We start from the raw sequence: 27,993 nt of genomic DNA, 5'->3' as shown, positions 1-27,993 counted from the left end.
TCCAGTTCTGTGAAAAAATACCATTGGTAATTTGATAGGGATTGCACTGAATCTGTACATTGTCTTGAGTAGTATGGTCATTTTAACAATACTAATTCTTCTGATCTAAGAACATGATATATCTTTCCACTCATGTTGTCTTAAATTTCTTTCATCTTACAGTTTTCAGAGTACAGGTCTTTTGTCTCCTTAGGTTGGTGTATTACTAGGTATTTTATTCTTTTTGATGTGATAGAAAATGGGATTGTTTCCCTGATTTCTCTAATTGTTTGTTGTTAGTTTATAGAAATGCAACAGATTTCTGTGTATTAATTTTATAACCTGAACCTTTACCAAGTTCATTGATGAGCTCTTAATAGTTTTCTAGTGGCATCTTTAGAATTTTCAATGTTGTCATATCATCTCATCTGCAAATGGTGAACAGTTTTACTTCTTGCTTCCAATTTGGATTCCTTTTATTTCCTTTTCTTCTCTGATTGCTATAACTAGGACTTCCAAAACGATGTTAAATAAAAGTGGCAAGAATGGACATCCTTGTATTATTCTTGATCTTAGAGGGAATGTTTTCAGCTGTTTACCACTGAGTATGATATTAGCTATGGGTTTGTAATAGATAGGCTTTTTTATGCTGAGGTATGTTCACTCTATGCCCGCTTTCTGGAGAGTTTTTATCCTAAATGGATATTGAATTTTATCAAAAGATTTTTCTGCATCTATAGAGATGATCATACTGGTTTTTTAATTTATTTATTTGACTGTGCCAGATCTTAGTTGCAGCACACGGGATCTTTAATTGTGGTATCCAAACTCTTGGTTGCAGCATGTGGGATCCAGTTGCCAGGCCAGGGATTAAACCCAGGCCCCTTCACTGGGAGCGAGGAGTCTTAGCCAATGGACCACTAGAGAAGTCCTGATCATGCAGGTTTAAGTTTTTATCATTAATGAAGTGTAGGTTATCAGTTTTTCCTTTCACGGATTGTGCCTTTGCTGTTATATCTAAAAAGGCGTTACAGTGACTTCCCTGGCAATCCAGTGGTTAAAATGCTGCATTTCCAATTGAGGGTGTACAGGTGTGATCTTTTTTTTGATTAGTATTATCATGGTATATTTTTCTTTATCCATTTTAAAGTGGATTTCCTGTAGATGACATAGTTAGGTCTCAGTTTTTTATTCACCCAGACAATCTCTGTTTTTTAATTAGTACATGTAGAACACTGACATTCAAAGTGATTACTGACATAGCTGGGTTAATATCTACCATATTCATTACAGTCTTCTGTTTGTTGCCCTTGTTCTTTGTTCCTAATTATGTCTTCTACTCTCTTCCTGCCTTTTATGCTTTTGAGTATTTTATATGATTTTATTTTCTCTCCTTTCTTAGCATGTCAGTTATACATATTTTTAACTTCTATAGTGGTTGCCATAGTTTGCAATACACATTTACAACTAATCCATGCCCACTTTCAAATAACACTGTGCCACTACATGGATAGTTAGTACTTTATAATGACAAAATAATTCCTTCCTCTGTCCCCTTTTACCTGTCACAGATAAGCTTATATAATCAAATACATTGTTAGCTGCTATTATTATCTTGAATAAACTGTTATCTGTTAGATCATTTAAGAATCATAAAATAAAAGTTTTATCTTCACTTATTTCTTCTTTGACACTCTTTCCCCAAGCAGTTCAAGGGGGCCATATACAAAAACGAGACAGATTTCAAGTTTTCTTAAATGACTTTAATTGGAGACGCAAGACTCTAAAGCCTCACTCTGTGGGACAGCATTTGGTCCCCACTGCGGGTAGGGGAAAAATGCATGATTGAGGTTGAAATAGGGAGCCCCAGTCTCCCTGTCTTCCATTTTGGAGCTTATGCAAATTTTGGCTGCTGAATGAGACTTAAGATAATTATGTTAGCGATACCAAACTATAGGTTCCTTTCTTCTTCTGATGTAGAATCTTCCTCCTATGAGGAAAACTCTTCTACAAACTCTTTGGGATCAAAATTCAGTCCTGTAACTGCACTTAATATCTACAAATAGGAAATTTCTTGATGCAGTTACCTAGCTGCAAAAAAAAAAAAAAAATCAGGCCTGGAGGAGTCTACTCCCTCTCCAGCCTACTCACTGCATCAGTCCTTACCCTCTCGCAGACCCTGTTCTTTAAGGTCTTTAAGACCATTTAAGGATGTAACCCTTGGAAAGACCAAACACCTGCCCTTGATCTCCATGGCCTGATTTCTTTGAAGCCCCAGTACAGGGGTGATTACAGTTTGCAGCGCTGTGTACACAGCCATTACGGTAATCTGGGATTTCTATCAGCCGTTCTTCCTAAGAACAATTGAAAACATCTTCACAGTAAAAATAGCATCAGGTTTGCCTTCTTACCAACCCCCAGAAGAGGAAGTGGAGCAAACCCCTTCCCTTTGTATTGAAAGGAAACATGAGACCTGGAGAGGTCAAGAACTTCTTCATGGTTCCATCTCCCTTCAAGGCAAAGAGCTATGGAGGGTCCCAACCTTCTATTTCCAAAGTGCTGGAGGACAAAGATTTGACTGTTTTTCTAACTTGTATAGTTTCCTTCTTTCCCATAGGAACGTTTCTGGATTGAGTCTCCTCTAATCCCATACCCTCCAGCGCAGAGCAAATAGCATCTCAGTCTGACAAGAACTCTCACGGCCCTCATAGGTCTTTCTGGCTTGAAGCTCTAATGGGTGGAGGACACCACATAGGCCGTTGCGATGTACTTCTTGCCATTTCCATAGGTTGACTTGTTCCAGGTATAGGTCTGGATGGCCAAGGGATGTCCACCCAGGCTCAACTGGCACCTGTGGGGAGAGATCACCAAATAATAGGGACTTGCTTCACCCCACCTCCATCTCCAGGCTGGAAGGATTGAGTTTAGCCCATGCAGAAGGGCTCTACCCTGTCTTACCCTTTAAGGGAGCTGCCACAGCTTGCTTCAGCCACTGCCTCCAGCTCCCTACATGCAGAGCGCCCTTTCAAAATCTGTCTTATTTTCTATCTTCTTAAAGAATACTGTTTCTCATCTTTCCTAGAGGAATATTCTCAAATCCAATTCTAGAGCTGAAAACCCCAGAAATGAAATGTTTGCTTAGGGTTTCAGAAGTGGTTGGACCCAGAGTCCTCAAATGTTAGAGAAGATGAGACCCCTGGTTTCCAGCTGTGCTCTCTGGGGCTCCAGTGTTCCCCCAAGCAGCCTCAGGGGCCAAATAGGGAGGCTTGCGTGCGTGTTCAGTCACTTCAGTCATGTCCGACTGTTCACAATCCTATGGACGGTAGCCAACCAGGTTCCTATGTCCATGGGATTCTCCAGGAAAGAATACTGGAGTAGGCTGTCATGCGCTCCTCCAGGGGATCTTCCTGACCCAGAAATCGAACCCACGTCACCTACATTGGCAGGTGGGTTCTTTACCACTAGTACTACCTGAGAAGTCTAGACAGGCTTGCAGCCCCCAGGGCAGTTCCATGTCCAACTGTTTGATACATTGAGCTCCTGCACAAGATTGCACTTGGAGAAGGAGGGGACATAGATCTGTTGCTGGGATGAGGGTTGGCAGCCATGTGACTGATCTCATCAACAGCTTCACAATCCAAGAGAGAAAACTGAGCCCCACAGCAGTGATTTGCCCACACCCTCCTGGGCCACCAGGACTTACACTTTGCCTGGCCTGGCGATGAAGCACAGGGAGTACAGCGCAAACTCAAACTCAGGGCTGCTGCCAATGAAAGCTGAGCCCACTTCCTTGTAGTACCCATCCCAGTTGAACTGCATGGCCAGCACGTCGGGGTAAGAATCCCACTGTAGAGAGAAGGATGGCAAAGAGGGTCTGGTGAGTGCCCCAACGCAGTCAAAGACAGGGGTGGCCAGGATGTGTCGGGGGCCCGTGGGGGCCCATGTGAGCTTTCTGGGGAGAGTGGATTCTCTAAATCAACAGAGGAAGCAGTCTGCCTGCTAAGCTGTCTGAGTTCCGCTCAGACCCTCTGTCTGGAAACACCATCTCACTTCTCCCAGGAAGGCCAGAGTCAGAATCCATGTGCCCAATGCCAGGGGAGCAGGGACATAACTGTTCCCAGTAGCCTTCACGCGTGGAAGAGGAAGACAGTTTAGTGTCCCCAAAATGTTTCCAGACTTAGGGCAGCACAGGTTTATAAAAACATAAGAAATTTAACTCAGACTAGCCAGACTGAAACTTCAGCGGACTGTACATTCTAAGGAAATTCAGGCAGCTGGTAATTGCATATCTTTGATTTTCCTCTCTGAGAATCCTCCCCTTCTACACTCTCCCATCCACAGAGGATGCCCTCTGTCTCCTCCTGCCCCCTGCACCTCGGGAGCCCTCACTGTTTGGAAGCATGCTGGCTGGATAAACCTACTTTCCAGCAAATAGGAAAGTCATATTCACAATCCCGGATGGGCTGCCAAAAAGGTCAGGGTGAGAGACAAGCCTGCCTGTTCAGAATGCAGAATGAGGACAGAAAGTCTGGGTGCTAACAAGGCTTTTCCAGCCTATGAGGTCAGCATCAGTACTCACAGGCCCATCATAGATGTGACTGTAATAGTCCACCAGGCCCTCCTTCTCCTGCATGTAGAAACGGATCCAGTTATGGAAGCCAGTGACCTTGCCTTTTTTGACTTCACCTATGATAGAGAGATCAAGGTGGGTGATCTGGGCCGCCCCTCCAACCTCTTTCCCTACTCCCATGCCAAGGCTGTCCCCCTTCTCTAGTCTCTGACTCCTAGAATGTCCACCCCAACTTCCTGGAGTCCCTCACATCCCTAACTCTCAGCTCAGGAAGCTCCCCGCTACCCCGACCACCATTTCAGCTCAAGCCCTCGGGAGAGTTTCTTCCCCTGGCTGACCCTGGATCAATCTAAGATCCTCTAGCCATTTCCCTAGGAACAAGCCAGTTTTGGGGGGAGCTTGGCAGGGTGTGGCAGTGCAGGAAGAGAACATGTTCTTCTTGGGAAGCAGCCGGCCAAGCGCTGGAAGCAGAGGACCATTGGGAGGTAGACAACCATGGCCTCAAAGGCATCTCCCTTCCTATGTGTGCGCGTTGGGAGCCCCAGTGTCTGGGCTGCTTTCTCCCTCAGATGCTCCAGAAGAGACTGGTCCTCAAGAATGGCTCCTGAGTCCCCTCCCTCTTGGCCTACGAGCTGGTGTGGCTGCTGATTCAGCAGTGTGGCTGCTGCCCCATGCCTGAGGGAAGCATCCCTCTTCATCCCTCCACCTCCTTCTTCCCAAGCAGAGTAATCCCACCTGAGAAGACGTGCTCAAAGCCACTGGAGTCCCTCTCTTCTTTGCTTCTGGAATACAGCCCAAACCACATGTTTTTTAGGTCACTGACGAACTCCTGTTCCGAGCTGTAGCGGTCTGGGGAGAGGAGCACAGAGGACTTAGGAGAGGGGAAGGTGGGGCCAGGTCTTGGGAAGCAAGGCAGGGCCATCTGTCCCAACTTGACAAGAGGCAGGTGGTTCAGCCAATAAATGTAGTCAGTTGTTTGTTTAGCAATTATCTTTGGGGCACCTGTCCTGTGCCAGGCCCAGACCTGAAGGCTGAGGATTCAGCAGGGAATCACAAGGACAAGATCCCTGACTTTATAGTTTACATTCCAGTGGAGGAAACAAATGATAAACAAATAAACAGGATGATTTCAGATAAGTGCTATGAAGAAAATAAAGGAGATTATCCCATAATGACTGGAGTGGGGATGGGGTGCTCTTCTAGAAAGCCAGAAAGGCCTCTCTGAGAAGGCACTAATCAGAGATCCGAAGGATAAGGAGTCAGCTGTACAAAGACCTGGGAGAAAGATTCTTACACGTAGAAGAAACAGCAGGTACAAAGGCTCCAGGACGCCTTGAACTTGATGTTCAAAGAGCTGAGAGTCTATGTGGGGGAGCATAGTGAGCAAGAGGAGAGAGTGGTGGGAGAGGGGGTCTGAGAGGCAGTCAGAAGTCAGCATACAAGGGTTGGAGCTTGATCAAAGAGTAATAATAACAAAAGTATTTTAGATTTACTATGTTATATGTGCCTGGCACTGTTTTAACTGCTTTAAATTCTCACATTGATTCTTCATGTCAGAGTGGTATCAGGCTTGGACTCCAAAATCACTGCCAACAGTGACTGCAGCCATGAAATTAAAAGACGCTTACTCCTTGAAAGAAAAGTTATGACAAATCTAGACAACATGTTAAAAAGCAGAGACATCACTTTGCCAACAAACGTCCGTATAGTCAAAGCAATGGCTTTTCCAGTAGTCATATACGGATGTGCGAGTTGGACCATAAATAAGGCTGAGCACCAAAGAATTGATGCCTTTGAATTGTGTGCTGAAGAAGATTTCTGAGAATCCGTTGGACTGCAAGGAGATCAAACCAGTCAATCCTAAAGAAGTCAACCCTGAATATCCATTGGAAGGACTGATGCTGAAGCCCCAATAATTTGGGCACTTGATATGAAGAGCTGACTCACTGGAAAAGACCCTGATGCTGGGAAAGGTTGAAGGCAGGAGGAGAAGGAGGCAGCAGAGGATAAGATGGTTGGATGGCATCACTGGCTCAGTGGGCATGAGCTGAGCAGACTCCAGGAGATGGTGAAGGACAGGGAAGCCTGGTGTACTGCAGTTCATAGGATCACATAGTCGGACAGGACTTAGCAACTGAACAACGACAACAATTCCTGGTGGAGGAAATGGGGGTGGAGAGTGGTGACATAAAGAGAAGAATCAAATATAACTCCTGGGCTTTGGGCACAAGTAACTGGATGAATTATGGAACTATGAATGAGATGGGGAAGACTGAGAAAGGAGCAGGTCTGTCTGGAGGAAGAGGCAGGAACTGTGAGTTCTCTTTACACTAAGCTCTGAGTAGATGCCAGTTAGGCAGGTGGAGATGTCAGAAAGGCCAGTGTGACCCAAAGGCAAGGTCAGGGCTGGGGATCTGAATTAGGGTGTGATCAAATACCAACGGTTTACTGCCTAGAATTATGAGAGGGGACACAGAAGATGTACCAGACATATTCCCTCCTTTCAAGGACTTAAAACATAGTTGGAAAACAAGACTAAAAATACATGACATACCACATAGCTGAGTACTTTGCCGTACAGTAGAAACTAACACTACATTATAAAGCAACTATACTCCAATAAAAATTAGTTTAAAAAAATAAAAATATATGATGTAACAGAGAACAGCTTCACAATCTGAATGACGACTGCTTTTCACTGAGTACTTTCCATGCATCAGTTTCCCAAGATCCCACTGCACAGACAATGCTCAGACAGGGTCCAAGGGTCAAAGGGCCCGGGGTCACTTGCTTCATTAACAAGTGAAACCAAGTCTCTCTGCTGCAAGGGTATTTTAGGACAGAGTCCAAACCCTTGCCACAAGCTGCGGCGAGTGCAGCTTCATAACGAGGTAGAATGTGAGCTAGAACTTTAAGGAGAAGTGGGATTTGGATAGGGAGAGAAGGGAAGGCCGGGTGAGTAGTGGAAGAGCCTGCAGCAGCGCTGTCTCCACCTCCAAAATCGTCTCGCGTGTTTACCACAAAGAGGACACCAGGGGGCAGTGCAGGATCACACCCTCTTCGTAGGGTTTGCTTGTGTCACTGGCTTTACCTAAAAACAGTGTTACTAACCTAACCGGGCCACCGGAAGATGGAGTGCGGTGTCTGAGCAGAGGCCATCCCCCGCTCTCCCAGCCAGCAAGGGACGACCTGGCTGGAGCCGCCCCCAGGCCAGGCCCAGCTGCCTGGAGTTCAGGGAAGGAATTCAGAGGACACTAACAAACACACCCCGTGCCAAGAAGCCCTGAGGCCCAAACCATTTTTGGTCTGATTCGAATGTATCTCTATTGGAATCGTTCCAGCCAGAACCCTTCCCGGTAAAACTTCCTACTCTGAACCTTTGTTGATTTTCTGTTGCTGCTTCCCCAGCAAAAAAAAAAAAAAAAAAGTGAAGTGGGCCGGCCTCTTTCCTGGACTTAGTGCCTGAGAAGGGAGCATGAACAGGGACTCTTCGTGCCTGGCAAATGGTGCTGAGTCTGGGGTCCACTGAGGGGTCGGCGGGGCAGGGGTGACTCACAGCCTGCAGTGAACCCTGAGACTGAAATACACATGGGGGATAAACGAGGTGGCTGAAAGAAAGTGAAAATGTTAGCTGCTCAGTCATGTCCACTCTCTATGACCCCATGGACTGTAGCCCACCAGGTTCCTGTCCATGGGATTCTCCAGGCAAGAATACTGGAGTGGTTTGCCATTCCCTTCTCCAGGGGTTCTACCCGACCTAGGGATAGAACGTCAGAACCGTTTCCTGCATTGCAGGCAGACTCTTTATCATCTGAGCCGCCAGGGAAGCCCCCTGGGGCTGAGATTAGGTTAAAAGACAGGATGACTCCCAAGCCAGGCAGAGGATTCTTCAGCTCCTGCTGGAGTCTGTGGGCTCCTCTCTCTGGCCCCTTCCCTGCCCCTTCCCAAGTGTACACTGGCCTCCACCTAAATCCTCACCTGCTCTCCTAACCTGCCCATCATGGACCCCCGTCCCCAGCAGGCGCACCCCGAGTCCTCAGGATGACCTCCCTCATGGGCCGGGGGGTAGGCCTCACTGCCTCACTCACTCTGCTGGTGGAGGAAGCCGTAGAGTTCCTTCATGACGGCCGTCTTCATGATCTCTCTGAGGAAGGTGTCCTGCTCGGCCAGCTCCTGGGCTGTGAAGTGCTCCCCGCGGCCCGTGGCCCGCTGGTAGTTGTTGAGGAGGTTGAGGAAGGCGGAGTAGGTCGGCTTAGAGAAGAGCTTCTCATTGACATATGTGAAGAGCCTGGGGGAGGTAGAGGGAAGCCCAGTGAGAGGCCTGGACATGGAGCAGAAACACTCCAGAATGTCCAGATGCAGGGCAGGCATGTGAGGGTTGGGTGCAGAGGCAGAGTGGGGCCCTCAGATACTTCTGGGGACAATGCATGAGGTCACTCTTTTCTCTACTTCATCTTTTGGAAGGTCAGTTCTATTTTCAGCCAGTCTGTCCATCCTAAGTTCTATCATGTCTGACTCTTTGCAACCTATGGACTGTAGCCTGCCAGGCTCCTCTGTCCATGGGATTCTCCAAGCAAGAATACTGGAGTGGGTTGCCACTGGAGTGGCTTCTGGAAGGTACCTGCGAGGGGATGTTCGCAGATATCTCCGGAGGATCTTCCCAACCCAGGGATAGAACCTTAAGTCTCCTGCACTGGCAGATGGGTTCTTTAGCACTAGTGCTACCTGGGGAACCTCAGAAACCCTCCCACATGGATCCCCACAGGCCCTCAGGATGGCTTTATCTGTCTCCAGAGAACCAGTTTCCCCTCTGCCTTTGATCCTACCTGCCTTAGGAGATAAGAGCTGAGGCACCAAAGGAGGCAAAATTCAGGAAGATGCGTTCAGGGAACTCACGGCTCTGGGCAGCGGTCTACTTGGTCTCTGGTCTCTGAGGGCGAGATGCAGTTTTGGCTGTTGAGAACGATGTCTTCCTTCCGGGCTTTGTTGGTGTCTGCCCTGTAGATCTTCTCAGAGACACTCTGCAGTTCTTCCTTAGTTATGGCATCGCTGCTGTGGGAGAAGCCCTCTGAGAGGAATTGGGGGAGGGGTATCTCAGAGCTCGATGGAGGCCAGGGGGCAGGTAGCTATCTGCGAACATCCCCTCGCAGGTACCTTCCAGAAGCCAGCATCAGGGGAGGGGGCTGCAGTCAGGCACCCTAGTGACTACAGGGCAGTGGCCTAGAGCCTGTTAGTCCCTCAGTCGAGTCTAACTCTTTGCGACCCCTGAACTATGGCTCACCAGGCTCCTCTGTCCGTGGAATTCTCCAGGCAAGAGTACTGAAGTGGGTAGCCATTTCTTCTCCAGGGGACCTTCCCAACCCAGGGATCAAACCCAGGGCTCCTGCATTGCAGGCAGATTCTTAACTGTCTGAGCCACCCAGGGAAGTCCTGAGAGCCTAAAGGATCCTTACACTTAGCACAAAATACCCACACGGTTCCCTGCCACTAGGAAGGTTTTTGCACTTTGGCAAGCATCAGGATCATCTGGAGGGTTTGTGAAAACATATCGGTGGGCCCCACCCCAGAGTTTCTGATTCTGTGGATCCGGGCTGAGCCCTAGAGCTTCCATTTCTAATAAATTCCCAGATTATGCTCATGCTACTGGTCCAGGGGCCACGCTTGGAGAACCATTGCTCTAGAGAGTCCCTCTGCCTCCCCGGCTATGCTAAAGGGAGAGGGAGACTGACCATGGCCACACAGGCTCTCAAAATCCTCGCAGCAGTTTCCAAACTCTGGGCAGCGGGCATTACAGTGGCATGAGTGGTGTTTGTCAAAGGCCTCCAGGCAGCGGCCCTGGCAGGAGTTGGGTGCCAAATACAAGCCTGAGAAGACAGAGAGGAGGTGTGTCCTGAGCAGACCGCTAGGGGTCGCTCTGTCGTGTCAGCAGCCAGGCCACGCCCCCTCCCCCAGCCCACCCTCTACTGCCAGCCCCGCCACCCCATCCCTACCCGCTACCAGCCTCGCTCTCCTGCTTCCTATTAAAGAACTCCAGGGAAGGAAAACAAACAAGCTTAATTGGTGCACACCCTTCACAGTCAGGAAGTCCTTTCTGATGCTGAACTCTCCTTTCAGGCCTGTTGTTTTTATAATCTTCCCTCTCTAAAAATAAAATCTCTTAACCCTCCCTCTCCCTCTTGCAGGCTTCAGACTCTTTCCTGCCTAACCCCCCAGCTCACTGAGGACCCCAGGGCTTCCTCCTGCCCAGGCCTCAAGAGTCCAGTGAGCCCCTCACCACCTCCAGGTGCTAGATTTGGGGTCCTGGCTGGCTTAGACCCAGGCCTATTGCTGTTGACATGGCTGACCTCTCCTTGCCCCATCCTGTGTCCCTTGTCCTTTCCCAAAGGCCCCCCTTTGCAGAGGCAGACTCACTGCTAGCCGGAGCGCCCTCTGTCTCCTCTTCCAGTTCCAGGAATAGCTCTGGTTCTTTGGGATTCTCTTCAGCTGTAGGTCAGAGAAGTAAAGTCACCAGTCACCCCCAAGGGGCCCCTCCTCTTTATCCCTGGTTCTCAGTCCTCCCAACCAAGCATGTGCAGTGGAAAAAAATACAAAACAGGGGCTTGGATACAACATACAAGTACCAGGTGAAGGAGGAGGAAAATAGAAAATGTGAGACAGAGGGGGATTGAAAACCATTCTAAAACATGAAAGAACATCCCCAGGCATGACCTTCCTCACCATTTACCCTTCTGGTACTCAGTGTTGCTGTTCGGTTACTAAGTCGCCTCTGATTCTTTTGCAACCCCGTGGACTGTGGCCCACCAGGCTCCTCTGTCCATAGAGTTCTCCAGGCAAGGATACTGGAGTGGGTTACCATTTCTTCTCCAGGGAATCTTCCCAACCCAGGCATCAAACCCACATCTCCTGCATTGGCAGGCAGATTCTTTACCACTGAGCCACCAGGGAAGCCTGGTGGAGAAGGAAATGGCAACCCACTCCAGTATTCTTGCCTGGAGAATCCCATGGACGGAGGAGCTTGGTGGGCTGCAGTCCACAGGTCGCAAAGAGTCGGACACGACTGAGCGACTTCACTTTCACTTTCACCAGGGAAGCCTGGTATTCAGTGTGCTCATCCGTAAAAACGAGAGTGGGGACAAAAAGTGGTCCCTTCTGGGATGAAAACTCTGAGGTTGGTATGACTTTTCTTTAATATAAATTGATAGATGGATAGGCTTGAATCCCCCAAATGACGAGGCCCTCACTTAGGAACATCCCTTACCTATAATAACTCCCAGGGTCAAGGGTGAACTTCTCCCAGGCCTCAGGGAATAAGAACTGTTTCCTGAGTTACCAACTTCCCTTCTTTCTTCACAGTTGCACTTGGCAATGGCCAAAGGCTGCGTTTGGGGGAAGGGCGTTCAGAAAAGCACATTCCTACTGTGCCCCACCCCCTTGCCTGCAAGCAGATTGACTGCAGCCTGAGCTCTAGGCGGAGAATAATGGAGTGGGGGTGGGGAGGAAGAGGAAGGCTTGACCTGGGGACTCAGCTCCTCTCTCCTCACAGAGTGGAATAAATTCCACCGCTCAAAGCCAACACTATTACAAAGTGCTTCAGAATCGGTTAGTGTGTTCACCACATAGTGTGGGTTATTACCATCAGACCCATGTCTGTGTGCTAAGTCGCTTCAGTCGTGTCCAGCTCTGCGACCCCAGGGACTGTAGCCTGCCATGCTCCTCTGTCTGTGGGATTCTCCAGGCAAGAATACTGGAGTGGGTTGCCATACCCTCCTCCAGGGGATCTTCCTCCTACATTGGCAGGCGGGTTCTTTGGCACTAGCACCACCTGGGAAGCCCATCAGAGCCACTGGGCAGGTTATTCACTGTCAACAAACATCTCCCTCCAATCACTTGCTTTCTGCCAGCCTGGTTAATGTTGACAATCCACAGGGTTCTTAACTCAGCCACACTTTATGCTGAATAGATTTCTGTGAGCTAATCTAGGGTCTCAACCATCATTTATAATATTTTTTCTATAGGAAAAGGGCTCTGAGTTGCACATCAGGGAGACGGATGAAATGGTTGCTAAGCTGAGTATGTTGAAATGGCAGGCTGATGGTCCACGGTGAACAAGCCACCCTGTGTCTGCTGAATGGGGCCCGGGGCGGCAGAGAAGGGCTGGGTCTGGTTCTGGCACTGAGCTCTGGGCCTGGGTTTCCCTGCCTGGACCTGACAGCAGCAGTGCTAGTGCACTGGCGTTTTTGTGCAAATCGAATCAGCGCTCCTCAGGGTGGAAGCACCTCCGACGGCACACGGCTGGGTCAGCGGAGACCACGCTCGGGCAAATTAGGAAAAAGTACTCCTATCTCTCAGCAGACACAGCTCTTCACCAAGACACGTGGCTTAGCGAGGATACAGATTCAACTTTGGTTCAGCTTGCCTTCTCAATCAGAGGCTCTTGTGCAGTACACGACACACACAACTGTATGCAGCTGGCCGTTAGGTACCAGGGCTTCAGTGACCATGTTTTCCAAGCTGGGAGTCGGGGCATATGAGTGGACAGTAAACAGCAGAAGACCATTTACCTAGGTGTCTAAAACATTGGAAGCATCAAAATAAGAGAATTGTTCAAAATGAGTTTTGCAAATTTAAAACTGGGTAGTTAGAATAGCAGAACAACTGGCTTTTGAGGGTGGTACTTGTTCTGCTTAACCCTTGGCCTAGGAATGATGTGCAGCCACTCAGTCCACTCGTGGTAGGAAAAGTGAAAGTGTTAGCCGCTCAGTTGTGTCTGACTCTTTGCGACCCCATGGATTGTATTCCCCCAGGCTCCTCTGTCCGTGGGATTCTCCAGGCAAGAACACTGGAATGGGTAGCCATTCCCTTCTCCAGGGGATCTTCCTGACCCAGGGATCAAACCTGAGGCTTCCATATTGCAAGCAGATTCTTTACCATCTGAGCCACTGGGGAAGCCCTGTGATAGGAAGAGTGGTGTGAATTGTGACGGTCATTGACACCCTGTGGTCTTCCTGGTGGCGTGCAAGTTGGGAAAGTTCACTACCATTTGTTTACTTTTGCAAATAATAATTGGTAATGTCATATATGCTAAAATGATACTTTCATCTTTTCACTTTTTTTTTTTAATTCCTTAAACTTTCCAGATATTAATCCTAATAGTTCAGACAGATGTTCCAGGTAAATGACTTCTATTTTAAGTTGGGGTCTTACATTGGGGACATCCTAATCCTCTTCAGGTCCTTTGAGCACCGTGATCAGTCTGGAACTCTGCTCTGGATAGCTGGACATCCTGGCTGGCAGTCCCTCCAGCAGGCTAGATGTGGTCATGGCCTGGTCTGCTGTACCTCCCAGACCCTTCACCCCACAAGGAGGCTCACCTGTACACAGCTGCTCATAGTCTTCACAGCAGTCCCCGTGCTGGGGACACCGGCGGTCACACTGGCAGACAGCATCCCGGTCAAATCTCTCATTACAGCGAGATGCGCATGACTCCCTTTTGCCTACGGTCAGTAAAGGTCAGACTCAGCTCCTTGGGGATTCTACTCTGCTCATCACAGTACCCTCTGCAGGAGGGTTCACAGACAGGGACGGGGACTTACCTAGCAGGAAAGGTCATTACTAGCTGCCAGGGATAAGTACCCACACAGCCTCCCATGCCTCTCCCGCACTGCCCACGAGCCATCACCCACCACCCACTGACTATTGCAGGGCTCATAATATAGACCAGGACCACAAACTCAGATGCCTACTGTACTAGACCTGTAACACAAACGAGTCAAGAGCAGGGAGGCAGTAGAAAGAGGTGGGGACTGTGACAGACTCAGAAACAATGCCCTGCCTGAGACTGGCAGCCACTAGCAGCTCCAGCCAATTGTCGCCATTTGGGATGCAGGCTAAGTGTTGCCAGAGCCTCCAGTTTTTTTTTTTTCAACAGAAGCCTTCATTTTTATGTAAATTTTCCAATTTTAAAAAATTCGGAGAGACCAAAGAAAGAGGTCTGTGGGCTGGGCTTGGCCCAGAAACCATCATTCCCCTGTCACGTTGAGGATGGTGGATCACAGCTGTTCTAACGACCCCACCTGTCTTCTCCCCATGACTCATTCCCTGCCTGTCCATCCTGTCCCTTTTACATCTTCTGGTTCTTTGTTCTTTCCTCCCCTTAGCCTGGTCTCTCTGCACCTCCTTCCCCACTTGTTACAGCTTTCTGTCTCTTCTGGTCTTGGGAATGTGTTTGGATTAGTTTCGCTCAGGGTGGGGACTGAGGTGGGTGTGGGTGAGAATTGGGCTTTGGAACAAGAGCTGTTATGCAACCACAGACCACATCCCTTGCTCCAGCCAAATGACTTGCAGAAGCAAGCTTTTGGTCACATAAGGGGCATAAGACAAGAAAGTTTAAAAGAAATGGTACAAACCCACCACCACTGCTAAAAAAACAAGCCCACCACAGCAAAGACAGTGGAAGGGGGTGAGCCAGGTCAAGCTGGCTGCGCTCTCTTTCCTTCCACTCTAGGCTTTAAGGGTGATAACACAGCCTTTGTTTCCACTTGAGGTCCCTGAGGTTTGGATTTAGCGGGTTCTGGGTTTAGGGTCAGGCTGTGGGTTACAGAGAATGTCAGATCAGAGTCAGAGTCACGTTTAACACTGGAATTTGTATGAATGAAAAAACTTAAACCTAATTTTAGCCAGCGATTGGGGCTTGTTAGGTTTAGATGAAGAGCTACAGTTAGGATTTGGGCTTGAGTTAATTACTGGTAAAAATAACAATTTTGCATTGCTGTCTGGATAAGGAATGAGGAGTAGGTCTAAAACCACATTCAGGGTTGAGGAATGTGTCAAGACCAGGAGAGGACAAATAATCCCAATTTTGCCTTAGATAAGATTGGGGTTTGGTCCTGGCTGCTGTTTCCCACAGGTATAGCATCGCTTAGGGTGGAGGTGGAGACGAGGGCTATGGGCTGGGTTACTAGTTTGGGATTAGGGCTTACACTGTTCTAATGAGGGTGACACAGCAGAGAGGCCAAGAACCCAGAGTCTGGCACCAAACTGCTTGAGGCTGGAATTCTAGTTCTGCTGCTTTCTAGCTACGTGTTCTTGGGCAAGTTAATTTACCTGCTGTGCCCCAGGTTCCTTCTCTGTAAAAGTGTGACAATAATGGAGCCCATCTCATAGAATATTCATAAGAATTCAATGAGCTAATTTTTGTAAAGCACTTAAGACACGGCAGGACACATTAGTAGCACCACGTAAGTGTTAAATAAATAAGCGGTCAGCATTCCACGCCCATCTTCAAGGTGGTAAGTGTCCACACTGGCTGGAGCAGTCTTCCCTGTCTACATGCCTGATCTAGCTGACTGCCTCCCTGGGTTTCAGCCAGGCCATCCCTTGGGCCGACAGTTTCTAGCTGACATCATTGCTACGGGTCTGTGTCCTTTACATCAAAGAGGTTCTTTACATCATGTCAGGGTTAACCCAGGTTCTGAGGCAACTTCACCTAAAGGGCCTCCAAAGTGGCCAGAAAGGCAGAGCCAGTGAATCGTCCCTAGAGAAGACCGGGTCAAGGCCACTCGTCCCTCCAAGCCCAGGGGAATGCCCCCTGAATCTTAAGTGATGCTCCCTTGGAGCCCACATGCAAAGAACTTAAGGAGAAGTTTTCAGCCCAGAAGGAAGACTGTGTCAGCTGCCTGCTCAGTTAGCCTGGCAGTACACCCAGAATCCAAAGGGAGAGAACTCAGACAAATCAGGACAACCTTCTTAAATGGGCCAGATCAGCAGAGTCCAAGGAAGGAATTCACTCCAGTCCAGCAGCTGGCGCCAGTTGAGAAGGGAAGTAAGTGAATGGTCAGCTCTGTAGAGCTCAGGAGGACACCCCACACTGGCCCTGGCTGAGTGAACTCTTTCATCTCTATTCAAGAGATTTGTCATCACTGGAAACCCCGAGCCAGAGATCCTTTACATGTCCCTGTAAACCTGACCATCTGCTTTAAGAGGACCTTGGGGTGTGAGGGAACGGGGAGGGGGTGGGAGAGACTTTTCCTCATAGGCCTCTCTGCTATATCTGTTCTGGGGACCCTCTGGGAACTAGTCACCATGACTGTTTACTCCAGTGCTCCCAGCCCACAGCTCCGATCCACACAAACCCTCTGTGTACACCTCGCTCACCAGCTAGGCACCTGAATCACTGCTCCAGTAACCCTCTTGCCCATCTCTCTAACTCTCTTTTTTTTTTCGTACTCTATTTTGGCCTTTCTTTACCTTCACAGAGCTTATCAACAAAGCTTCACAGAGCTTATCACCCACCCCCCCACCTCTGGCCAACAATCCCTACATGAAATGCTAAATTTCTCTACACTCCAAAACTCAAATGTGCCAGAATGCCCACCCCCTCTCCATACTGCCCATCAAGAAACTTGGTCCCAAGCCTGGGTGTCCCCTATATGACAGTTCTCCACCCCTCTGATGTTTAGGGAATCCTACATCCGTGCTTCTCTGGGGGCCCCAGTGCTGTTTCCATGGAGATCTAGCCCACCAAGATGATTCACTTCCAGCCTCAATTCACCTGAAATAACCGAGGACCTAAGACTGGCTCCCACGCTATTCATACTCGCATCTAAGTTCTAAGATGTTGGCAGAAGACAGACAAGAACTGAGCCCCATTCTCCCACTTTAGGAAAGAAGGAGGCATCACCCACTGGACCCTGACTTCTCCATCAGTCCCGCAGCAGGATCAGACCACCAGCCCCAGGGGCAAGGGCTCCACCTTGCCTTTCTGAAGCCACTGTTGCGTCTGCCCTCAGGAATACCCCCCAGGGACCAAATGTCTCCAGTTGCTCTCATCTCCTGCGACTGGGATGCCCCAACCCCAGGGCCACTGCTTCACACTAACCCTGAAGCTCTACACCCTCCCTCCGTCTCTAGCACGAGCTCTGCACCAGCCGGGCTGGCTGCTCTGCCATGTGTGCGGGAGTGGAGGTACAGCATCCCAGCCAGTGGGGAGGCCTGGGAAAGACTTCCCCCTCCAAAGTCTTTTCATTTAGTTTATTTGGTGGTCTCCTTACCCAAAACCTCGTGGGAAATGATTCCAAGACTAAATTCTGTATTTATATAAATTATTTTATGTAAATAAGTATTTATTATATCATATTAATATGATTAATATACTATATTATAATACAGGTAAAGTATACATGATTTTATATGTATTTACATTACAGGCTTCCCTGGTGGCTCAGGGGTAAAGAATCTGCCTGCCAGTGCAGGAGACTCAGGTTCAATCCCTGGGTCAGGAAGATCCCCTGGAGAAGGAAGTAGCACCCAGCTCCGGTATTCTTGCCTGAGAAATCCCATGGAGAGAGGAGCCTGGTGGCCTACAGTCCATGAGGTCACAAAGAATCAGGTACGACTGAGTGACTAAATGACAATTTATAATCACAATCATAATCAAAGACCCAATTCTTTGAGATATCATTCCATGTAGGGTGCTTCTGATATATTATCTTATTTAATCCTTATGACAGTCCTGTGTAGGAACACCCTGGTGGGGTGCAATGGGTATCAAGCTCGGATTCTTTCTCCTCTGGGCAGAGGAGGCTTCCCACCACACCCCTCAGCTCAGCCCCCTCCCTTGGCACTCTCCCTGCTCACCCAGTAACCACCAGTTAACACAGCAGCATCAGCACCTGTCCCCTACCGAACAGGAACGTGTTCCCATCCTCAACACTGGTCCCATCCCTGCACCACTAGTACCTGGGGGCCTGGACCTTTCTCCACTTTAGGTCCTCTACCAGGGATGAAATGGAGTCCTCTGACCACGTGGCCTGCCTCCTGGTCAGAGGCTGTATCCCTGGAGCCTGCCCACCAACTAAGGCTTCGTAGGGAAAAGTCCCACCCAGACAACTCACCCCTCACCCAGGTAGCAGAGGAAGTGACCAAGGGTGGCCAGGCCACGCAAACCTAGCCAGTCACAGTCCAGCTTCACACCATATGGTGGCCTTGAAAAACAAAACCTTGGTGAAATCAAGTCAAGCTGGACCAGGGTTGTTTGAGGCTCATCTTCTAAGGTGTCCCTGGCCCATCAGTCTAGTAGCTCCCTTCACACAGCCCATCTACTCCAGAGGCAACTCCTGCCTCACACCAAGGCTTTTGGACAGAGCTGGCCCTCCCTTATCTCACCACCCTCACGCTCTCCCTCCCAGGTCCCCCAGCTCTCTGCAGGACCCCTGTCATCCCCACCAGCAGTGACTTACCGGCCCAGGCCAGGCCACAGAGAATGGCCACTGTCAGGGGGACACAGGCCCTCATGGTGTCCAGTCGGAGGCCAGAAGGAGATGGCTGGTGGACTCTGACTAGCGTCCACGTGAATGTCACCGTTCTCAGGTGAGCCTTCTGGCCCAGGCTGGTCCTTTTAAAGACATCAGATCTCGTGGATCTGGTGCTTCCAGATCCTTTCAGGAAGGAAAAAAAGGGAGGGAGGGACTCCAGATGGAAGGAGGCGGGGAGGGGGTGGGGCCTGACAGCTGTTTGAAGCCAGAGGCAAGGTGACTAAGGAGGCAGGTAACGCCAGATGTTTAGAACAGGTAATGCTAGCTGTTCGTAGCTTAGAAAATAGGCCATGCAAGCAGGCACAGCAACTCGGGCCTAGTTTGGGGGGGTTCTCTGTCCAGGTGAGGAGAACTCATGGGCTTGTCTCTGGGTGATATCTTCTAAACATCCACCTACCTGAAAGCCAAGGGTCTGACCTTCCAAGGGGCTATGACTGGCTCCATCTTTGAACTCCAGGTGCTCAGCTTGAGGAATATAGTGAAAAGATCATTATGTGTTAGACAAATAGTAAGTGCTTAAGCAAGCTTTGGGCTTCCCTCGTAGCTCAGTGGATAAAGAATCTGCCTGCAATGCAGGAGACCTGGGTTCGATTCCTGGGTTGGAAAGATCCCCTGGAGAAAGAAATGGCAACCCACTCCAGTATTCTTGCCTAGAGAATCCCATAGACAGAGGAACCTGGTAGGCTACAGTCCATGGGGTCGCAAGAGTCAGACACGACTTAGCAATTACAGCACCACCACCAAGCAAGGTTTGGGGCACCGGAAGGAGTGATCTAGGAGACATGGGTCAGAAACAAGTGCTGCTTTTACTACATCAAGCTGCACATAGCTACCTCATCCTTGAAATATCATGCAAATGGGCCTCTACTCTTACTGAGTCAGCATCTCAGGTTTTACCTGTTTTAGGTTCTCCCAAGCTCCAGGTTTATGAGGCTGGGGAGGGCAAGAGGCCTCTTAAAGGCTGCAGAAGGACCATCCTTCCCCTCCTCCTTCATCCTCATCCCCGTTACATTCCTCTCCCCCACGGACCGACCCCGCAAGACACAAGGCCCTCAGGACTCCCATCATCCCAGGCCCAAGGGCAGAGATGCAGCAACAAAGAGCTTCCAAGTTCTCCCCTCCTAATAAAGGTAAAATCTTCTAAGTAAAATGCCCTTTCCAGAAAGAGCCCTGCATGGAGATTCTCAGCTATCTCAAAAAAGAAAAGTCTCATAGGAAAAGCCAAAACTGATGAACAGTTGAGACCACACTGTAGTAATTTTTCTTGGGGTAGAGTCAAGGCAAGCACATCCTCCTCAACAAGTGCTTTTTAACAGTGGAAACTTCCTCTCAACTTCAATTTTCCTATCTTTGAAACAACGACGGGGTTATAGCTAACGATCCCTTCTAAGTTCTCAGATTCTAATTTTCAAGCTTCCTGCCCATGCCCTGGGGTGGGCAGCTGCAGTGAGTTAAGGAGAATCCCCCAAACCTCCCTGTGAGGAGATGAGACCAAACCGTGGACCCTTGGGGATGGAGCAGGCAGCCTGGGGCAAGCCACTTTGTAAGGGACTTGCGCCAGGAACATAATAAGGAGTAAGCCTCGCCTTTCTCTCCAGGAAGCCCAGTTAAAGAGACTAGGAGTCCTTTATTTGCATAAATGTTGTTTGTACAACCAGACGGCTTTGGCCAGCCAAAGTACTCGCCCTCCTGGACTGGCAACACAGGGACATAGACACCAGTTAGTTTACGGATTAAAGGAGAGAGTCCCTGGCTGGGAGGAAGCAATGAAGCCTCAGAGTTTGGGACTGGAAGGTCTGTCCCTTCCAGGGGCCCAGCTGGGTGGACCCTGGGCAAGGCCAAAGCTCTCAGGGTGGGAGTGGGGTCTGGCGGGGGTTGCCCTGATGTCCAGCTGAACAGACTATGGGATGGAGCATCAGGTGTGGGAGCACTTCCCTCCATCAGGGGAGTTTCAGGTCAGGGGCAAGGCTGGGAGCCGGAGAGACCATTGAAACTGACCCCGCAGGGCCAGTGTGCTGATGGGGTCAACCTTAACAACTGCCAGCACTGACCGAGCACGTATTACGTGTCACCCACGAAGAGCTGCCTACGTGCTGTTCCCTCCTCGCTCACTGCAATCCTTTAGAGGTACTATTGTTGTGTGTAGCCCAGCAGATTCCTCAGTCTATAGAATCTGAGGAATCTGAGAATTCCTAGGCAAGAATACTGGAGTGGCTTGCCATGCCCTTCTCCAGGGGATCTTCCCAACCCAGGGATCAAACTCACGTCTCCTACGTTGCAAGCAGATTCTTTACCATCTGAGCCACCAGGGAAGCCCGAGGTACCACTGTTACCCTCATTTTACAGGTGAGGAAACTGAGGCACAGAAAGGTTGGGAGATGTGCCTTAAACACCTGTCCCACCTCCCTTGTCCTTTCTGAAACTGAGGCCGAATCACTGCAGCCCAGGACCAGAGTCTGGATGGACCCTGCAGCTAGCTCAGCACAGGTGAGGCCTGGAGTCACTTACTGAGGGGACCCTGGCACCAGAAGATGCTGGATCTCCAGCCTTCCCCCAACTGTGACCTGGGAGTGCCCCCAGGATGGCAGCCCCCATCTCATTACTTGTGGGCCACATTAATCTGTAGTTTCCTCTCACTGAGAGTCTTAGAATGGGTCCATGAGTGCTTTTCTCCCACATTGGTTTGCATGCTATGTACCACAGTTGGGTTTCCAGGAATTTTTTTTTTTTTTAAGTTCACGGGCATCCTTGACATTCAGCATCACATTCACCACCGGCCCTAGGCATATTCATCAGACATGCCACCTGGCCCATTCGTACCGTGATGTACCCAAGCTATAAATCTGGTTCTACCAGCTACGCCATATCCTGGTACTCTGCCTAGAATGCCCTCCTCCCTACTCATCTGCTGTCCATCTCCTACTCATTCGCCAGCCCCAGAACAAATCCACCCTTCCACAAAGCCTGACTTCCTCCTCCACTCCTGCCTATGGACTCAGTTCTTACTATTTGTCACATGTGCCTTTGAAACACATCACATCTTATAGACAGTGCTGCCAGTGGAGTGGGGGTTAACCGCTGCCCTTCCATTTACCTCTTCATCTGTACAGGTTGTTTCTTCAGCTGGCCTCTGAAGTCCCTTGATCTAGGAACTCTGTGTCGTGGGTCCCCGCTACTGCTTTGTATTGCCCACCCAGTGAGTATTGGATTAGGTCAACTTGCGCCTGGGACCATCAATGAATCAGTGAATGAGGAGTGAATGAATGAGCAGACTGAGCCTTCCAGCCTCACTGTGATAAAGGCCCAAGGGAAGACGATGACACGACAGAACAAATGGCTTCCTCCAGTAGCTCTGAAGGGTCCAGAGTCAGTCCTGGGGGAGAGCGTGGGAGGGCTCATGGGTGTAGGGATTCACTTTGTAGTTGTTTTGTCATAGCAAGCACTATTTTCATCTGGGACTAATGGAAACCTGGGGGGGATCCAAAGCCCCAAACCACTCCTTGGCAAAGGGGCAGCCGGTGCAGGGACTGGCTAGAACTCAGGATTCCAGCAAATTCTGAATCCACCATGGAGGTCATTCAACTTTATCCCACTTTTTTGAATTCCAAATAATCAGCTGCCTGCACTTTTTGCCAACTGTGCTAATGTTTATTTTATACTGCTTGCTAGTGACTGTAAAATAAAACTTTTTCACATCCCCGAACCCCAGTGGCTTCGGAGAGATCTGGGGGCACAGATGGGAACAAAGAGAGGTGGATGAGACAGCAGACAGGGATAAGGAGGCTTGGAGAGACAACGGGGGAGTGAGCAAGGGCAAGATCAAGGCAGAGTGCTGGGCGGAGGCCGACCAGGAACCAGGTGCAGGCATAAGGCACCCTGCCCACCTCTCGCCCCAGGTGTGTTGGCACTGCCAGCTGCTCTATCCTCACAATGATGATGACAGGACTGGCAGGAGCAGTTCCCAACCCAGGGCGTGGAGATCTGCAATCTGGTAAAATTTCATAATTACTGTGTTGAGGTAGTTGAACAATGGGCAGTTTGCCCCTTCCTCATTCATCTGAGCATGCACTCCATTATGCCAAGCCAAGCGGACCATGGGTGTGTTCTCAGCGTCATACAGGATGACAGACAGAGTGCACCGAAAGCTCGGATTGAAGCCAGCAGGGCACCATGCTGAGGCCACTGGTTCTAAGCCAGGCCGCCTGGGTCTGAATCCCAGCTCTGCTAGTCACAAGCTGTACAACCTTGGGTGAGTTCCCTGACCTCTCTGAGCCTTGGTTTCTCCTAGTAAGAATACCTTACAGGATAGGTTGTGAAACTGAATGAGTCAGTATTTGCCAAGTCTTAAAACAGTATCAGGCACATAGCAAGACCAGGGAAGTGTGTGCTTTTAAAAAAAAAAAAAAAAAAAGGTTTGGCCTCGAAGCACAGCCATGGGTGTTCCCCTGGAGGAAAGATCAACAGGCTGTGAATGGAGCTGAAGAAGAAGCTGTTCAAGTGGGGGCTGATGTTGAACCTGGAGTGGAGACTGAGGCATCGGGTGGTTGGGGCTGTGATAGACAAACGTCTGATCACGCAGAACCACCTCAAGAAGCAGGTGTCCAGTGCACATGCCAACATTACTGTGTGGGAAGCACAGCAGAGCTGCCTCGCCCAGAAAAAGAAAGCGCCCATGAAAATGGAAGCCCCTCCCAAGCCAGCCAGGACTAGTGCATGCGTACTAGGGTGCCTCACTCTTTTCGACCCCATGGACTGCAGCCCACCAGGCTCCTCTGTCCATGGGATTCTCCAAGCAAGAATACTGGAGTGGGTTGTCATGTCCTCCTCCAGGGGATCTTCCCGACCCAGTGACGGAACCCAAGTCTCTTACATCTCCTGCTTTGGAAGGCAAGTCCTTTACTACCTGGGAAGCCCACAGCCCAAATCAAAAAAGAAGACAAAAGCCCTCCAGACATAGAGGACCTTGAACATGAGAGCTAGATCTCACAGCTCTTCCACCAGAAGATTTCAAGGGGAACCAGGAGGACTCGAAGCTTGTTTCAGGGGACTTTGGAGAAACTGTTGCTCCTTTTCACTCCTTACAGATTCCTCTTCCCTAACAGCCTACTGACCTGCCCTGTAGGGATGTACTGAGAGAAGGAGGGTAGAGAAAAAAGATTGGAGAGCAGGTCCAAGCAGACAGCTCTATTTGTAACAGAGCCCGAGCGTTCTCTCTGAAATGTGTCTGGTTAAGCATGGGAATGGGCCGTGAAAAGGGGCTGTGAGTGTGGAAACAAGACAATTGGGAAACAGGACACACAGCGCTTACTTGAGCAAAGGCAACAGGAAGCCAACCTACATGATGGCCCTGTTTCCCCAAAGAGTGACACTCCAACTTTGGATTTCTGACCAAAATGATTATTGTAGAGATGGCAAAGGAGGTAAGGGTCCTGATATGAGCCCTGCCACCTCCCCTGTGCGACCAGGGTGAACTAGTGACTGTGATTGTCTCTGCTTCCTTTGCTGGATTATGTTCTTAATAAAGTAAACATTATTTTTCCCTTATAAAAATAGGTCCACATAGAATCTAATTTACATGGATGCTTAGGGAAGGTCTCTCTGAAAAAATGACCTTAAGCAATTTTTCTTTTTGTTTGAGGTAATTTTTCTAATCTAATCTTTCCATTAGGTGATTTTTTTTTTTTTTGGCCTTGCCGCATAGCTTGTGGAACCTTAATTCCCTGCGTGCGTGCTCAGTTGCTTCAATCGTGTCTAACTCTTCGGCACCCTATAGACTGTAGCCCTCCAGGCTCCTCTGTCCATAGGATTCTCCAGGCAAGAATACTGGAGTGGGTTGCTATTCCCTCCTCCAGGGGATCTTCCTGACCCAGGGATGGAACCTGCGTCTCTTATGTCTCCTGCACTGACAGACAGGTTCTTTACCACTTGTTCCACCTGAGAAGCCCTGCTGCTGCTGCTGCTGCTGCTAAGTCACTTCAGTCGTGTCCGACTCTGTGCGACCCCATAGACGGCAGCCCACCAGGCTCCTCAGTCCCTGGGATTCTCTAGGCAAGAATACTGGAGTGGGTTGCCATTTCCTTCTCCAATGCATGAAAGTGAAAAGTGAAAGTGAAGTCGCTCAGTCATATCTGACTCTTTGCGACCCCACGGACTGCAGCCTAGCAGGCTCCTCCGTCCATGGGATTTTCCAGGCAAGAGTACTGGAGTGGGGTGCCACTGCCTTCTCCATGAGAAGCCCTGATCAGGGATCAAATCTGTGCCCATGCAGGGGAAGCCAGGAGTCCTAACTACTGGACCACCAGAGAATTCTCTATAAGGTGATTTTAAAAAATAATTTCAAAAATAAATTTACATTCTCAAATTGTACATTTGAGTACTTTCAAGTCTTGGGGATGACACTTTAATGAGTCACACCATCACCTGGTTTGTTTGCCAAAGGTGACCACCTATTTTCTGGGGGTCCGGCTGCAGCCTGGGGAACTGAGCTTTGTGCTGTGGGAATCTGAGCACTTCAGTGGGAACAATGCACAGCTCTGGCCTCCTGAGCCTTGGCTGTTGATGAGATTCCCAACAGTTACCTGGCCCAGAAGAGGGACAAAACCCAAGAAGAGGGACAAAGAAGGGTGGCCTCCAGAATCCAGTGCTCTACCTCCAGCACACAGGTTGCCCCCCAGGGCCTGGTCCCAGTGAAGCTGAGCAGATGGAGCTTGCCACCCACTTCTCCGTCCAACTATCACCCCGGAGGATTCTGCCATATTCCCTAAGTCATACTCTGGACCTGCCCTTGGCCCTCTGTCATGAACATTCCCCTTATGCCATTGCTTTAGGCTCTTCCTTTCCTATTCTCCCCCTTAAAGTGACCATTAGAAGTATTCACTACAATCTTGACCATCAGAATCCTCCCAAGTTTGTTGTTCAGTTGCTAAGTCTTTCCAACTCTTTGTGACCTCATGGACTGCAGCATTCCAGGACCCCCTGTCCTTCACTATCTCCCAGAGTTCCCTCAAACTCATGTCTATTGAGTGGGTGGTGCTATCTAACCATCTCATTCTCTGCCACCCCTTCTCCTTTTGCCGTCAATCTTTCCCAGCATCAGGGTATTTTCCAATGAGTTGCTCTTTACATCAGGTGGCCAAAGTATTGGAGCTTCAGCTTCACCATCAGTCCTTCCAATGAATATTCAGGATTGATTCCCTTTAGGATTGACTAATTTGATTTCCTTGCAGTCCAAGGGACTTTCAAGAGTCTTCTTCAATACCACAACGCAAAAGCATCAATTCTTCGACACTCAGCCTTCTTTATGGTCCAACTGTCACAACCCTACATGGCTACTGGAAAAACCATAGCTTTGACTACATGGACCTTTGTCCAAAAAGTGATGTCTCTGCTTTTTAATATGCTGTCTAGTTTTCTCAAAGCTTTCCTGCCAAGGAACAAGCATCTTTTAATTTCCACGTCCGGTTCTAACTGTTGCTTCTTGACTTGCATACAGGTGTCTCAGGAGACAGGTAAGGTGGTCTGGTATTCTCATCTAAGAATTGTCCAGTTTGTTGTGATCCACACAGTCAAAGGCTTTAGCATAGTCAGTGAAGCAGAATAGATGTTTTTCTGGAATTCCCTTGCTTTCTCTATGATGCAACAAATGTTGGTAATTTGATCTCTGGTTTCTGACTTTTCTAAACCCAGTTTGTACATCTGGAAGTTCTCAGTTCATATACTGCTGAAGCCTAGCTTGAAGGATTTTGAGCATAACCTTACTAGCATGTGAAATGAGCACAATTGTACAGTAGTCTGAACATTCTTTGGCATTGCCTTTCTTTGGGATTGGAATGAAAACTGACCTGTTCCAGTCCTGTGGCTACTGTTGAGTTTGCCAAATTTGCTAGCATATTGAGTGCAGCACTTTCACAGCATCAGCTGGAATTCCATCACTTCCACTAGCTTTGTTCGTAGTAATGCTTCCTAAGGCCCATCTGACTTCACACACCAGGACGTCTGGCTCTAGGTTAGTGACTACACCATTGTGGCTATCCAGTTTCTAAGACTTTTTTTCATATAGTTCTTCTGTATATGCTGGCCATCTCTTCTTAATTTCTTCTGCTTCTATTAGGTCCTTACTGTTTCTGTGCTTTATTGTACCCATGCTTACATGAAATATTCCCTTGATATCTCCAATTTTCTCGAAGAGATTGCTAGTCTTTCCCATTGGTTTCCTCTATTTCTTTGCATTGTTCACTTAAGAAGGCTTTCTTGTCTCTCGTTGCTATCCTCTGGAACTCTGCATTCAGTTGGGGGTATCTTTCCCTTTCCCCTTTGCCTTTTGCTTCTCTTCTTTTCTCCCAAGTTACATACCTATGTAACAGGGACCTCCTAGAGACAACTGGAACTCAAGTAGGCCGCAGAAGGCAATATTTAGGGGCAGAGAACTCTCTGAGAATGCTTCTAACAGAATTGTGCTTGGGGCTTCCCTAGTGGTCCAGGCTAAGACTCCAAGCTCCCAATCCAGGGGGCCCAAGTTTGATCCTTGGTTAGGGAACTAGATCCCAAATGCTGCAACTAAGAGTTTGAATGCTGCAACTGAAGATCCTGCATGCTGCAGTTAAGACCCAGCACAACCAAATAAATAATTTTGTGACTGATTGTCCCTCCCACAGGCAGTCTGGCTGGGGGCCACCACTGAGAAGATTTTCAGGAAGTGGGGAGGGTCCACACTCTCACGACCCAAGAGGGTCACATCGCATGTGACGCCTTAAGCTAAGTCAAATACAGCAGTTGCAAGAAAATATCGCAAGCCCTTCTAATCCAAATCCCTGTTTATTAATAAGGAAGCTCAGGCCCCAGGAGAGGAAGGGACTTGCCCAAGGCCACTGCCCACCCATGGGAGGACTGCCCTGACACCGGCCTGTGCTACCTCAAGCTCTGGTTTACAGGGCACTTTTTCTGGGAAGTGGAGTAAGTTTTAAATGTCCTGTTGCCAAGGACGCAGCAAAGGTTGCCCTCTCACCACCCCTGTGCTGGCTAGAGTCCCTTGAGTGCTAGGAAAGCCTTGCAATCTCCTTCACTCAGCAACTGGGAAGCAGCTCCAGCTGCCCACAGCTTACACACCAGCGAGAAAACTGAGGCCCAGGCCCT

At 49.1% G+C, this 27,993-nt stretch overlaps 1 protein-coding gene and 1 pseudogene across 2 annotated transcripts; one reads left to right on the top strand and one right to left on the bottom strand.

Moving 5' to 3' along the window:
• Nucleotides 1-1,720: 1,720 nt before the first annotated feature.
• On the bottom strand, nt 1,721-18,918 carry ENDOU (endonuclease, poly(U) specific). 2 transcript variants are annotated; one of them, XM_086399771.1, is made up of 10 exons: nt 18,787-18,918; nt 13,921-14,043; nt 10,961-11,032; nt 10,279-10,413; nt 9,446-9,617; nt 8,638-8,837; nt 5,285-5,398; nt 4,559-4,665; nt 3,683-3,825; nt 1,721-2,830 (listed from the first exon to the last, which is right to left on the bottom strand). In XM_086399771.1, the coding sequence occupies exons 1-10, from the start codon at nt 18,839-18,841 to the stop codon at nt 2,710-2,712; spliced, it is 1,242 nt and encodes a 413-aa protein (XP_086255897.1). In that variant the 5' UTR covers nt 18,842-18,918; the 3' UTR covers nt 1,721-2,709. The 2 variants fall into 2 exon arrangements, with proteins under 2 accessions (XP_086255897.1, XP_086255898.1); XM_086399772.1 differs by lacking the exon at nt 13,921-14,043.
• A 4,037-nt stretch (nt 18,919-22,955) lies between these two features.
• LOC147371742 (uncharacterized) lies at nt 22,956-23,989 on the top strand (annotated as a pseudogene).
• Nucleotides 23,990-27,993: the final 4,004 nt, after the last annotated feature.

This window comes from Bos grunniens, chromosome 5, assembly GCF_055505025.1.
Source record: "Bos grunniens cultivar Pamir isolate PY7600 chromosome 5, Bosgru_T2T1.0, whole genome shotgun sequence".
Lineage (NCBI taxonomy): Eukaryota > Metazoa > Chordata > Mammalia > Artiodactyla > Bovidae > Bos > Bos grunniens.
Note: the sequence above shows the minus strand (reverse complement) of the source record. Positions and strands in the feature narration are given on the sequence as shown.

Coding starts and splice junctions, on each gene's coding strand:
- ENDOU (XM_086399771.1), bottom strand. CDS start 18,841: ATGAGGGCCTGTGTCCCCCTGACAGTGGCCATTCTCTGTGGCCTGGCC. Junction 9,618..10,278: donor TGAGAGCCTGTGTGGCCATG/GTCAGTCTCCCT, acceptor AATTCCTCTCAG/AGGGCTTCTCCCACAGCAGC. Junction 5,399..8,637: donor CGGCTTCCTCCACCAGCAGA/GTGAGTGAGGCA, acceptor TCCTCTCCCCAG/ACCGCTACAGCTCGGAACAG.